We start from the raw sequence: 13994 nt of genomic DNA, 5'->3' as shown, positions 1-13994 counted from the left end.
AGATTCTGCTGGTACAGCTTCATATTCTGGTATCAGTGCTTGAGATTCTGCAATCAATACCTGAGACTCCAACTTCGAAGACTGACACTCTTCCTTCGCAGCATGACACTCAGCCATAAGCGGAGATGATTTGGGTTGAGATTTTCTTGTAAGAAACAGTTTTTCCTCCTTGTGCCAAGACTCTATTACAACAGATTTTGCTATTAGAGCCTGGGATTCATCTGCTGTGGCCTGAAAAGAATCATCTGATGCCTTTGAGTCCTTTGTGATTTGTTCATTCAGTGTTATATTTTGCGGAATTTGAATGTCCAGACTTGCATTATTTGTTGAAACATGTTTGCACACATGACTTGTCTGCCCTTGGTCCAACAGCTGTTGTCTTTGAGAATGCTGATTCAATTCTAAGGAAATGTCTCTTGTACTCTGCTTACAGACCTCATGTGGATCTTCTTCCTTAGTCTTGTGATCCTGTTGAAACTGCATTCCTACAGAAAAAGATGACTTTTGCGTCTGAGTCTGTGATAATGCAAGATTAAAGTAAGCATCTCCTTCCACAGTCCCACCCACTTCCTTTTCTTTCCATGTACCAGCCACAGTTTTTGATTGCTCCTCTAATGAAGTTTCTGAAATCTGCTTCACTGAGCTTTGTTCAAATGTTTCACTACCCTTACCAGTAAAAGAAACTGAGTCTATAGACGTCTCCATTTCAGTTTGTGGGTGAGTGGAAATATAAGGATGGCTTACAAACTTCTGGGAAGCAGGAGCACCTGGTACATAGCTGGAGTCACTCTTGGATACAGTCAGCTTTGCAGTCTCCCTTAAAGCATCCTCCCCACATTCAGTATCTATCATAGCAAGTTCTGCCTCTGGTTCTTTGGCAACATGGGATTTAGAAGGTGTTGGACTTCCACCTGAATTAAAATGACCTTTTCTAACATCTAGCAAATCAACGCTGTTGTCCCTTAAGGATGGGCTATGTGTGACTTGTGTAGAAGTTCTCTGCGGTACAGCTACTTGTGTATTTTCACCATCTTCATTGCTGTGTTTCACAGTCTTGCTATCGGCATCTGTTGGCTGACTACACTCACTAATGGACAGCTGCAGTTGGTACTGGTCTCCTGTGACCTCATGCTCAACATTTCCAGCTTCTTCTATATCTTGCACTTTTGTTTCTGTAAACCTTGGACCATCACCGTTAGAATGTTTGGCATGACTTTTAGAAATACCACTTCCATTAGAACCAGTACTCAGGTTAAGGCTTGGGGTTGCAATGAAGATATCCTGAACACAAAAATGAAAAAAAAAAGTCAATGCACACTATTTACAGCAAAAACAAGACAATACAACACCCTTTACAAAAAGTCTCTCTCATTTCTAACAACAACTATAAAAGGCTCTCTTTTTTAGTGTAAAACCTGACAAGTAGTAGAAATGTTCTGTCATGATCTCTACACAAAGAGCACATAATTATAAATTAAAATATTTAAATACAGTGATGATTGTCTTACATAATTAGTTTTAAAAGTGAAATTCTGTAGGATTTACATAGAGGCAGAATCTGAAAAAAGATTCAGAACAGAGAAAGGCCATGTAAAGAGAAGTAAACAGAATGCCATGAGGACCAATGATGCATAGTACAAAGAATACAAGAGAAAAATACCACAGAAAATAAGTTCCAGCAGATACTAGAAATGTTTCCATGTTCAATTACTGCACACTTTGAGGACATACACTCATTTATCCATTTAATTTTTTAATACCCACTTTATCCTATTTAAGGTCAAAGAGGAGCAGAAGCATATCTTGGCAAGCAATGGCAGTAAGACAGATTCAGTCCTGGATGGGATCCTTGTCTATCACAAGATGCCTGCTGGATGGATACTGCAAACACCCCTATGAGGAAGTTTCCAGCATCTCAAATTCACCTTCCTGGATACTTTCAGGATGTGGGATGCAACTGGAAATGCAGATGGTAAAATCTCATGATGACAGAGGAAGAATGTGCAAACACTGCACAAAAGGCACCCCAGCCTGGAAATGAACTTTTGTACCAAGTAGAAACACTAGCCTCTATATCACAGTACTGCCTTTGTTGGTAATTTTACCAATATTTTCCTACATGTCCTGTCAGCATGAGATGTAACACGAAAATGGTAAAATTGTGAGGCCTTCAAAACTCATATAAATTGCACTGTTTTATTTTACTTTCTAGTAGCAGAGATATCACTGGAGTTGTCTCAACAAAGCAGTCTGGTTTCCACTTATTACTACCATCTCGCCTATGCAACTATGTCTGGTTCAGTCAAATAACTGGCAATCAAATTCCATTACCCAGAACAATACAACATTAAAAGTGTTGTGGTGTTAAGTAAACCAATTATTAGGCAAACAGTGTGAAGCAGTATTCTTTATTACTGACCCATCTCTGTAACCGACTCCATACTGATCTCAGAAATCACCTAATGTTTCCTTGGAGAAAACTTCATAAATCACCTCAGCCAAGTTAAAACATAAATGGGATTCAAATGGTCAGACCAACCTCCCATCATCACCCCTCTTTTTCCTCATAAGCTCTATTCTCAACACATTTTGTACACTAATCAGTAAACTTAATGAAATGCAGTAGCACACTGGCTTTCGCTGAATAAAGCTGAAGTGTCACATACATACAGTCTAGTTTTATATGTAATCACTTTACAGAACAGCTGTGACAAAAATGCAATAAATCCTTATTTTCTGAAATAACATAAATGAATGCTTATATGCAGTCTACTGCTTAACCCATTAATGTGCTTAAAAAAAAAAAAAAGAAGTTATGTACTCACCATAAAGTTCCATCTGAGCAGTTGCACATTATTTGTCTTCAACCTGTGGGTTACGGATCCGTAATGGATCCAACTTAGCCGCATATACAGCATCTGATCCGAGCTCAAAGCTCCTCCCCTTACCCATAACACCCAGTCTTTCTTCCTCCCTTTAGATAGAGTTTGCTGTCCAATCCACTAGTCATACCCAACCCAACAAGACCTTGCCACTACTGGCAACCCAAATTTCCTTAGCCAAAGGCATTATTGAAGACTTCGGACTGAAATTCGATTTGGAAATCTCAGGTGTCGGCTGGCCGGCACTTGCGAACTGCTTCTGCTTCGGGCACTGCGCGGCAAGAAAGACTGAAGAAAATGGCGCCGGATGCCTCTTGTATACCCCTGGCGCACTGACGTCAGGGAAGAAGCGACAGCAACCGACGCTGGACCAAGACTTTGGAACTCAAGCCGACTGCGGGACCGCCTCACGGCAGGATAACCCAAGTGTGATGACTGCAGCAGGGTAACACTATGAACATCACCCAGTCTTCCCTCCTCCCTTCAGATCGAGTTTGCTGTCCAATCCGCTAGTCATACCCAACCCAACAAGACCTTGCCACTACAGGCAATCCAAATTTCCTTAGCCAAAGCATAAAGGACATCACTAACGTGTCCAACTTCCTTATATATATATATATATACATATATATATATATATATATATGTAATATATATACATACATATATATATATATATATATATATATATATATATATATATATATGTATATATAGCCAACAAAGTTCTGACAAGGTCAGGGAAGGAGGTGGGATGGCTGAAGACAAATAAAGTACAACTCTGAAGTAGTTGGCTTCATTTGATCTTCAACCTGTGGGACAGAGTCCCCAGCTACTATACACCTGGAAGGCCCTCATGGAAGGATAGTCTTGAGCATGGCAGAGCCAAAGGATGCCCTGTTCCTGGATATGATCTTCAATTTATAATGTGAAATGAAGGTATGAGATGAGGACCAAGTAATTGCAGAACAGATATCATCCAACGACACTCTGGACCAAAAGGACACTAAAGTAGCCATAGATCTGGTAGAATGTGCTTTTACCTGACCTGGCAGGGAAATTCCCCTGACAGAATACGGCCGAATAATACATTGGGAAATCCAGTGGGAAATAGTAACTTTGGAGATTGGTTTCCCTAAAAAAGGTTTTGAGTAAGAAACGAAAAGTTGGTCAGATTTATGAAAGGTTTTTGTCCTGTGCAAATAAAATCATTATTGTCTATGCACATCCAACAAATGTAATTTATATTCTCCCTTATTTTGAAAAATTGGAAAGAAGACTGGGAGATTAATCATCTGATTAACATTGGCTTCCGATGCTACCTTAGGAAAAAAAATGTGGGTTAGTACACAAAGACACTCTATCCTTATAAAAAATCATGTAAGGAACCTTGATTGATAGTGCTTGAAGTTCTGACACTCTGCTGGACAAAGTAATGGCAACTAAAAAGGCAGTCTTCCAAGACACAAACTGCAAATCTACCGAAGCTGCAGGTTCAAAGGGGGGTGAGACTAAAGCCTGAAGCACTAATGTAAGGTCCCACGGAGGCGTAGGATCCTTCACCGGAATTCTCAGAAGAAAGGTACCCTTAAGGAAGGTCTTGCCAAGTTTAGAAGAAGCCAACAAAGTCATATTTTCCCCCCACATGAAAATTAGAAATTGCAGACAGTTGGACTTTGTGGACGAACTGACGCCTTGTTGAAAAATTCCCGACAAAAATTCCAACACCACAGAAAATGGAGCAGTAAATGGATCCAATTCATGCTGCAAAGCCCATACAGAAAAACGTTTCCACTAGCTATGGCACACCCTCCTGGTGGAAGACTTATGAGCTGCCACCAGAATGCTTTTAATGGGAGAAGATAAACCAGGAATCCTAATAATCATGGGAACTGGAGCAGCCAAGCTGTGAGCTTCAGACTGTCCAGGTCTGGATGGGAAATCCCTGAAGAATGAGAAATGAGTTCCAGAACTGGATCGAACGTCCATCGTAGAGCTACTAGATGAGACCATAGAGAGGGAAACCAGACTTGGCGAGGCCAGAATGGGGCAATGATAATCACGAAGCTCCCCAGCCTATGAGCTTTCTGAAGAAATGATGGTGTCAAGGGTAGAGGAGGATAAGCATATGGAAGACCGGGAGGCCCAGCATGAATCAGACCGTCTCTGAGGGTTTCCCCCGAGGGGTGTTCAGAGCAAAGAACTCGCTACATTTTGTGTTGGAAGGAGATGTGAATAGAACACAGCAAGGCTGACCCCACTATTCTGCCACTGAAGGATTCAGAGACCACTTGTAAGGCATAAGGTTAGATCTGCTGAGCCTTTCTGCTAGAATGTTTGACCATCCCAGAATGAGAGTTGCCAACAGAAAATGGCCGGTGGAGATCCCCATTCCGACACTCTCATGGCTTTGCGACAAAGGGGGTAAGATCCGATTCCCCCTTCTGTTGATGTACCACACCACCGACATGTTCTGTCTGGATAGCAACCATCCATAGAGGAAGACGGGCATGAAGAGCCTGCAACGTGAGAAGCACCGCCCTCATCTCCAGGACGTTGATATGCAAACTGGTCTAGGATGATGACCACATGCCTTGAACTGCCCCTCCTGAGCAGTGCCCCCCCACCCTAGCTGGGAGGCGTCCATAGTCACTGTGGCCATGGGAAACTACGGGAGAAAACGACGTCCCCACACTAGGTCCGGAGAATAAATCCACCACCGAAGAGAGTCCCTGCACACTCAGGGGAATTGAACAGGATGAAACAATGGCAGATCTAACAAGGGCCACTGAACTGCCAGAATCCACTGAAGAATCCACATGTGAAGACACTTTAAGGGTAGCAGGTCGATAGTGGCCGCCACAGACCCCAACGCCAGCAGTACCACTTCTGCTGTTGAAGATTGAGCTTGTAGGGCATAAAGAACATGCAGCTTCAGGCTGTGTATCCTGTCTGAAGTAAAGAAAACAAGAAGTTATATACTCACGATAACGTTCAATGTATGTAGTCCATCTCTCCTCACATTCTTACCCGTGGGTTCGAAGCCGAACCTCAGCTCCAACTCGGCCATACTCTAGCTCGAAGTCTTTCAATTGGCTGGGCTAAGAGGTATGCCATGCTGCACTGCTCCCTTTCCCCAGATCTTGATTGCTGCAAGCTCAATCACTCACCTTCCATACACAACACAGAGAAGGAAAAACATTCCAATAATAAAAGGAGTACTGAAACCAGAACTAACCTCCAAGGCCCTCCAGGATGGGGGAAGGCGGGGAGGGGGGGTAAATAAGAATGTGAGGCGAGATGGACTACATACATCGAACGTTATGGTGAGTACATAACTTATTGATGTCATGTAGTCCAATCTCGCCTACATTCTTACCCGTGGGACTGTGTCCCCAGCACCTGAACCCTGAGAGACTCAGTGGAAAATACTCCTGAGCACTGTGGAACCGAAGGAAGATCTGCCTCTGGATATCAAATCCAATTTGTAGTGAGTAATAAACGTGCAAGGAGATGCCCATGTAGCCACAGCACAAATATCATCCATAGACATCCTGGCCTGAAATGCTGTAGAGGGAGACATCGATCGGGTAGAATGAGCTTTCACTCTATATAGTAAATCCTTACCACCTGAGGCATAAATGAAGGAAATACAACTAGAAATCCATCTAGTCAAGGTCACTTTGGAAACAGGAGACCCAATCCTATTTTCTGAAAATGAGACAAATAGCTGATCAGATTTTCTAAGATCCTTCGTCCTATGCAAATAAAAACGCAATTGTCTATGAACATCCAGCTGGTGAAATTTAAATTCTGCCTTATTGGAAAACTCTGGAAAAAATACAGGCAGTTCAATTGATTGGTTGAGATTACTAACCGAAGCCACCTTCGGCATAAAGGAAGGGTTTAGTCTGAGGGAAACCCTGTCCTTGTAAAATATCAAGTAAAGCGGTCTGATTGACAAAGCTTGGAGCTCCGAGACACGTCTAGCTGAAGTGATGGCTACCAAAAAGATTGTCTTCCAAGTCAAATATTTCAATACACAAGTAGCTGCAAGCTCAAAGGGGAACGAAGTGAGACATTGTAGCACAAAATTTAGGTTTCAAGGCATGACCAGGTAAAAGACTGGAGGGCGAAGCAGCATAGTGCCCTTCAAGAATGCCTTACAAAGTCTATGTGCCTTTAGACTGGGTTCATTAGCGACGTGAAAAGTGGAAATAGCCGCCAACTGGACTTTAATGGTTGCGGCTGCTAATTCCTAATTGAAAAGCATGGAGAGAAATTCCAGAACTGAGGAAACTGGAGCTGTATAAGGATCAATTTGTCTTGCATGAGCCCAGATGGAGAATCTTTTCCATTTTCTGGAATAAATCTTTCTGGTCGAAGGCTTATGGGTAGAAGACAGAATATGAACCATTTCCGGAGAAAAATGATGAAGCCAGACTAGTGATGGAACTGGAGTAGCCAGGATGTCAACTGGAAGGTCTGAAGAGAGGGATGGAAAGTACAGTTGTGTACCTACCATAAATGTAGATGTTCGAGTATATTCACTGTTGCAGTCATTACACTTGGGTTATCCTCCTGGCAGGCTACCTGCAGTCGGCCTGAATTCCAAAGTCCTGGTCCGGCATCTGTTGCTGTCACCCTTCCCTGACGTCAGTGCGCCAGGGGTATAAAAGATGCAGCCGACGTCATTTTCTTCAGTTTTTCTTGCCCCAGATGTCAGGTGCCTCTAAAAGGGTAGGCTAAAAATTTTGCAAAGAAAAATGCATGCACTAACATAAACATTACCTTCATCTACAAGCAAATACACCACATAGGTTGTATAGAATAGAGAAGTACAGATAAGTCCCAGCAATGAAAGGGGGATGGTGGGAGGGTAACCTGGACTGCAACAGTGAATACACTCGAACATCTACATTTATGGTAGGTACACAACTGTACTATGTTCATCGTGTTTCACTGTTGCAGTCATTACACTTGGGTTGAATCCCAAAGCTGAGGTTGGGCGGCTGGGTCTAAATAGGATTAGGAGTGGCTGTGAGGCCATGCAGAACTGCAGTGGCAAAGCCTGCTCTGGATTTAGAGTAAAGAGGTAAGTGATAGTGTTTGGTAAAAAAGTGTGCACTGAACTCCAAGTTGCAGCCTCCAAAATTTTCTTGGTTGGTACTCCTCTGAGAAAGGCTGCTGATGTGGCTGCTGCCCTGGTAGAATGTGGCCTAATATTCTTAGGCACTGATTTGCCATGCTGTGCATAGCAGAAACGAATGCAGTGTCCTATCCATTTTGAAATAGTCTGCTTTGAAACAGCCTTTCCTTGTGATCCTGCAGCGTATGCCACAAAAAGTTGCTCAGTTTTTCTGAAAGCTTTTGTTTTGTCCAAGTAGAAGCGTAACTGCCTGTGTATGTCCAAAGAGTGCAGAAGTCTCTCCCCTTTATTCTGGGGATTTGGATAAAAAGTTGGCAAATGAATGGTTTGGTTAAGAGCCACACTGGATACTACCTTTGGCATAAATGTTGGGTCTGTCCTTAGAGAAATCCTGTCCGGATGAAAAATGATAAAAGGTTCCACTTCCATTAATGCCTGTAACTTCTTGCTGAAGTTATTGCTAGGAGAAGAGCAGTTTTCCATGATAAGAATTTTATCTCAGCTGTATTGGCTGGCTCAAAAAGAGGCAGTGTGAGCTTTTCCAAGACAAAGTTGAGGTCCCATGTAGGTATTGGTGCTCTCCTTGGGGGTCTTATGTTTTTTGCCCCTCTGAGGTACTGTCTTAGCAGTGGATGTGAGAAAATAGGAGGTTCCATATTGTAATGAGCTGAAATGGCAGAGGCATGGATCTTAATTGATGAAAAGGACTTTGTCCAGCATCTCAGTTAGGTATTGTAAAATCTGAGGAATATCTGGAACAAGCGGTTCAAGTCCTTGTGCCTGGTTCCAAGCACAGAATCTCTTCAATTTTTCTGCATAAAATTTCCTGGTGCTGGGCCTCCTGCCTTCCAAATGACATCCATAACTGCTTTAGAGAGAGGTGTGTTCTGAGTGGTTATATTATTCGCCATGCAGCCAGATTTAAGGTTCTGAGTTGGCTGTGAAGGATCCGATTGTTTTGTTGGGTCAGAAGATGAGGAATTTGAGGTAAAGTCCAGGCTGGCCCTTGAGACAAGCTCTTTAGGATTGGGTACCAGTGCTGGCGTGGCCAGTCTGGGGCAATCAGAATCATTTTCGGCTTCTCTTGTCTGACTTTTAGGAGTACCTTGGGGAGGAGAGGCAGTGGTGGAAAGGCATAAACTGTTAGGGTTTTCCAGCTGAATGATAGAGCATCCACCTTCCATGCTTGTGAGTGATATGTCCTTGAGCAGAATCTCTGTAGTTGGCAGTTGTGAGGGGAGGCAAATAGATCTATGTCTGGGCATCCCCATTTCCTTGTTATCATGCTGAAGACTTGTGGATCTAGTTTCCACTCGTGAAGGTCCATGAGGTTTCTGCTTAGTTCGTCTGCCAGAGTACTTTTTTTCTTTCCTGGCAGGAATTGTGCCTGCAGATGTACTTGATAGGTCAGTGCTGTGTTCCACAAAGTCATGGCTTGCCTGCAGAGGGGGTAGGAATGTGTGCCCCCTTGCTTGTTTATGTACCACATGACTGTAGTATTGTCCGTCTTTAGCAATAGTTGTCCTGGATGTAGTAGATCCTTGAAGGCTGTCAGGGCATTCTGGACAGCTAGCATCTCTTTTTGATTGATATGAAGATGCATTTGGTCTGTGGGCCACGTGCCTGGTATACATTTTCCCGCCATGTGTGCCCCCCAGGCATAATCCAATGCATCTGTTGTTAGTGTCTGCCTGGCTGTGGGTAAAGTGAAAGGCTGTCCCTTGTTGTGGTGACAGGCCAGTGCCCATCAAAACTCTTGTTGCAGGCAAGGCATGAGAGTAATTATTGTTTTCAGGCCGTGGCAATGTTGAGTCCAAACACTTTTTAGATACCATTGTAGCTTCCTCATATGCAGTCTTGCATATGGAATTAGCAGGATGCAGGATGCCATGAAGCCCAAAGCCTGCAGAATTGTTCTTGCAGGTAGCTGGGTCTTTGTTGCCATCATTTGAAAGTAATGAGTCAGTTGCCTTTGTTTGTCGGGCGTGAGATAAGCCATCTGGGCAGTTGTATTTAAGTTTGCACCCAGGAATATTATCTCTTGAGAGGGCACTAATTTTGATTTCTTTTCATTTACTGTGTACCCTAGGCAAATTAGTAATCTTTTTACAAACGCCAGATGCTTTAGTAGAATGTCCTTGCTCTCTGCTTGAATAAGACAGTCGTCCAAGTAGGGATATATTTGAATTCCTTTTTGTCTGCAAAATGCAATTACTGGTGCCAGGCATTTTGTGAAGACCCTGGGCGCAGTAGATAAGCCAAAGGGCAGTGCAGAGAATTGATAAATGCACTGAGCCAGCTATGAATCTGAGGTATCTTCTGCAAGATTGTCTGATTGGGACATGCAGGTATGCCTCTTTGAAGTCCAAAGTAACTAGCCAAGCCTTCTTGCCCAGCATGGGTAGAAGTTGCTGCAGTGTCAACATTTTGAATTTTGGAACGTCCATGAAAGTATTTAGAGTAGACAGATCCAGTATTGGTCTCCAAGCTTTGTCCTTTCTGGGTACCAAGAAAAGTCTTGAGTAAAATCCTTGCCCCTGCTCTTGCTGTGGTACTTTTTGAATAGCCCTCATGTTCATGAGAACAGAAATTTGTTTTGTGCCTCTGCCCATTGATTGTGTGGCAGGTCTGGCATACCTTTTGGCCTTGGTAGGGTGTGAAAGTGGAACCTGTAATGCTGAGAAACAATATTCAGTACCCATTTGTCCTGGGTGATCATGTGCCAATTTTGTGAGAAAAGTGTTAGTTTTCCCTAGGGTGTGAAAAGTGGAACCTGTAACCCTGAGAAACAATATTCAGTTCCCATTTGTTCTGGGTGATCATGTGCCAATTTTGTGAGAAAAGTGCTAGTTTTCCCCCCAAGGGTGCTGCCAAAAGGTAAGTGATTGACATTGGTAGAGGAAAGTCATTGGGACTGTTTCCTATAAGGTTGTGATTTGTCTTCTCCGCCTTTGGGGGCTGAAGCACCCCACTGTTTAGGTCTGTATGAGCCTTGGGGCAGAGATCTGCCTCTTGTGCGTCTGTATCTGCCTCTTTGTGGCCTGTCTGACACTGGAAAGGACCAATTTTTAGAAGGCCAGTTCCTGCTAAATCTGGGTGGCTGAACCTGTAAGAAATCCTTTACTGTCTGCATTGATTTTGCTTTATCCTCCATTTTCTTTAACACCTCTTCTGCCTTAACACCAAAGTATCATGCTGTAATGGAGCATCCAATAATTTTGCTTGAACATGATCAGGTAAACTCTGTTCTTTTAACCAAGCATGCCTTCAAATGACAGAACCTGTAACTGCGGCTCTGCAAGAAGCCTCTAATGAATCAAAACCACATTGCAAAGTATGCTTTCCCACTTGTTCAGCTGCACGCAATAAATCCTGCATTTCCTTATTTTCAGGACATTCTGAGCTTGTAAGCATTTTCTGTTTTAGCAAAGACATTAGGTATTGTTGATATTTAAACATGTGAAACTGGCAGTTTAAAGCTCTTACAGCTAAAGTAGCAGAGGTGTAAACTTTTTCCCCCATCTGTCCAGTGCTCTAGAATCCCTATAAGAGGGAACAGGGTTTTTTGCAGTGGAAGCCTTGACTCCTTTGGGACCCTGAGAAATTGTTTCTGGGTCAGCAGCAGGGTTTTTATAAAGAAATGTATGAGAATCTGGGACCCTGTAGTACCTATCTGGCTTAACTGGTGCAGGGGGTAAAGAATCAGGAGACAAACTGGATTCAGAAAATACATCATCAACAATATCTAGTACAGGAGGGATAGCAAGTGGCCTGTGCTGAGGCAGAAAAAGAAAGTCTCTGAGCCTTTTCTTGGATTCTGAATAATCCTGGCTCTCCCAATGGAAATGCTCCCTCATGGTGTGCAAGGTTTCCCCAAAAGAGTAATCCTCAGGAGGAGAGGCTGAACGGATAGATTCTTCAGTGTCAGAGTCCTCATAGGGAGGAAGAGAATATCCCTGTTCTGAAGAGGAATCAGAAGAAATAGAAACCTGGTCAGAGGAGTCATAGTCAGCGTCTTGCCTAGGACTTTTATCAGGAGGGGGATGTGAACCCCTGATCAAAGTAATTAGGTCATCAGCCATTTTAAGCATCTGTTTCTTTGGCATGGATGACTGTCCAGGAGAATGCTGTACTTGTTTCTTTGTCTTTAAAGGTGTTTTAGACTTTGCCTTGGCTGCTGAAGTGGTCTTGATAGTAAGCTGTGTAGGTCTGAAAACACCCTCAGAAGCCGATGCCTGCTCAGAGGCTCCGAACCCATCTGAGGGAATAGTTTCCCTAGGCCCAATACCTTGAGTTTCCAGAGGCCTAGCTGTCTCCACGTGGGAATCGGAGGTGGCCTGTGGCTCTGAGGCAGCGGGTGTCAGGGGCTGCGAAAGCGTCTCACTGAGAACCGGCTACTGGCCTAGAAGAGGCTTCGTCATCGGTTTTGGACCTCCGATGCCTGTCCTTTTCTTTGTCCTTGCGCTTTTTACGAACTCCGGTCGTCGGTTGTTCCAACGGCATTATATAGTTTAACCTTCGGCCAAAGTAATGTAAAGCAAAATTGAACTGACGCTTAATAGTGCGTTGGTTGAATCTAGCAAAAAACCGACAACTAGCAACGTCGTGGTCAGGGCCTAGGCAAGGAATACAGTAAGAATGAAAATCCTTATGAGGTATTTGCTTCCCACAAGAAATACAATTGTTAACTTTTACTGACATCGGTCTGGAGCAAGAAAAAGTTTCCCCAACGGGGTATTTAGCTTTATTGAAGACTTTGGATCTGAAATTCAATTTCGAAAATCTTAGTAGTCGGCCGACCGGCACTTGCGAACTGCTTTTGCTTCGGACACCGCGCAGTAAGAAAGACTGAAGAAAATGGCGTCGGCTGCATCTTTTATACCCCTGGTGCACTGACGTCAGGGAAGGGGCGACAGCAACCGACGCTGGACCAGGACTTTGGAATTCAGGCCGACTGCGGGTAGCCTGCCAGCAGGATAACCCAAGTGTAATGACTGCAACAGTGAAACACGATGAACATCTGCCCTGACATACGAGTCAGTAGATCTGGCTGTGGGTCCAGAATCCAGGGGTCGTCCATGGGATAGGGATGGAGAAAGGGGAACCAAATTTGACGAGGCCAGTGTGGAGCAATCAGAATCATTCTGCTTCCCAAGGATTGCGCTTTATGAATATCCTTTGTCAGCAGAGGAACTGGCGGGAAGGCATAAAGTATACCGGAGGGCCAATCATGAACTAGAGCATCCCTGGGTGACTCTCCCCTGAGGGGGGATAAGGGTGAAGTAGCTGCTGCACTTGGTATTGAGGGGACTGGCAAATAGGTCGCAGCAAGGCTGACCCCATCTGGGGCAAATACGCTCCGCAACCTGACTGTTCAGGGACCACTCATGAGGCATCAGAATAGCTCTGCTCAACCTGTCGGTGATCACGCTGGACTTCCCCGGAATGTGCGCTGCTACAAGAAAACATTAGGAAGACACTGCCCACTGCCACACTCGAATTGTCTCTCTGCAAAGGGGGTATGACATGGTTCCTCCCTGTTTGTTCAGATACCATACCACTGACATATTGTCTGAGTGGATCGCAATTGTCCCGAGAGGAAGAAAGCTTTGAAGTGCTTGCAACGCTAGTAGCATTGTGTTCCTGCCACGTGCCTTGGACTGTCCTGCTGAGATAATGCATCCCCACCCAATCTGGGAGGCATCTGTGGTCACTGTGGCAACAAGAGGGGATGGAACGAAGGGCTTTCCCGCACTGAGGTTGCTGGTGTGAAGCCACCAGCGTAGATCTTGCTTGAACTTGCCTGTGATCATTAGAAGATGAGAAAGCAGAAGATGTTGTAGAGACTACTGAGCGAAGAGCAGCCATTGAAGGAGTCTCATGTGTAGCCTCACAAGAGGAACCAGCATAATTGTTGCAGCCATCATCCCCAACAATTTAAGAACCGTTTTTGCCTTTACTTT

At 44.0% G+C, this 13994-nt stretch overlaps 1 protein-coding gene across 4 annotated transcripts in view; it reads right to left on the bottom strand.

The window, feature by feature from the left end:
* Window positions 1-13994, bottom strand: part of TP53BP1 (tumor protein p53 binding protein 1) — a 1265047-nt gene that overhangs the window by 723608 nt on the left and 527445 nt on the right. For all 4 annotated transcript variants that reach the window (XM_044077533.1, XM_044077532.1, XM_044077535.1 and 1 more), the window contains exon 12: window positions 1-1281. This exon is cut by the window's left edge and continues 691 nt beyond it. In XM_044077533.1, coding sequence (XP_043933468.1) covers window positions 1-1281 — 1281 coding nt within the window. The remainder of the gene's footprint in view (window positions 1282-13994) is intronic.

The sequence above is a fragment of the Protopterus annectens genome, chromosome 7.part0 (assembly GCF_019279795.1).
Source record: "Protopterus annectens isolate FY-2018-M chromosome 7.part0, PAN1.0, whole genome shotgun sequence".
Lineage (NCBI taxonomy): Eukaryota > Metazoa > Chordata > Ceratodontiformes > Protopteridae > Protopterus > Protopterus annectens.
Note: the sequence above shows the minus strand (reverse complement) of the source record. Positions and strands in the feature narration are given on the sequence as shown.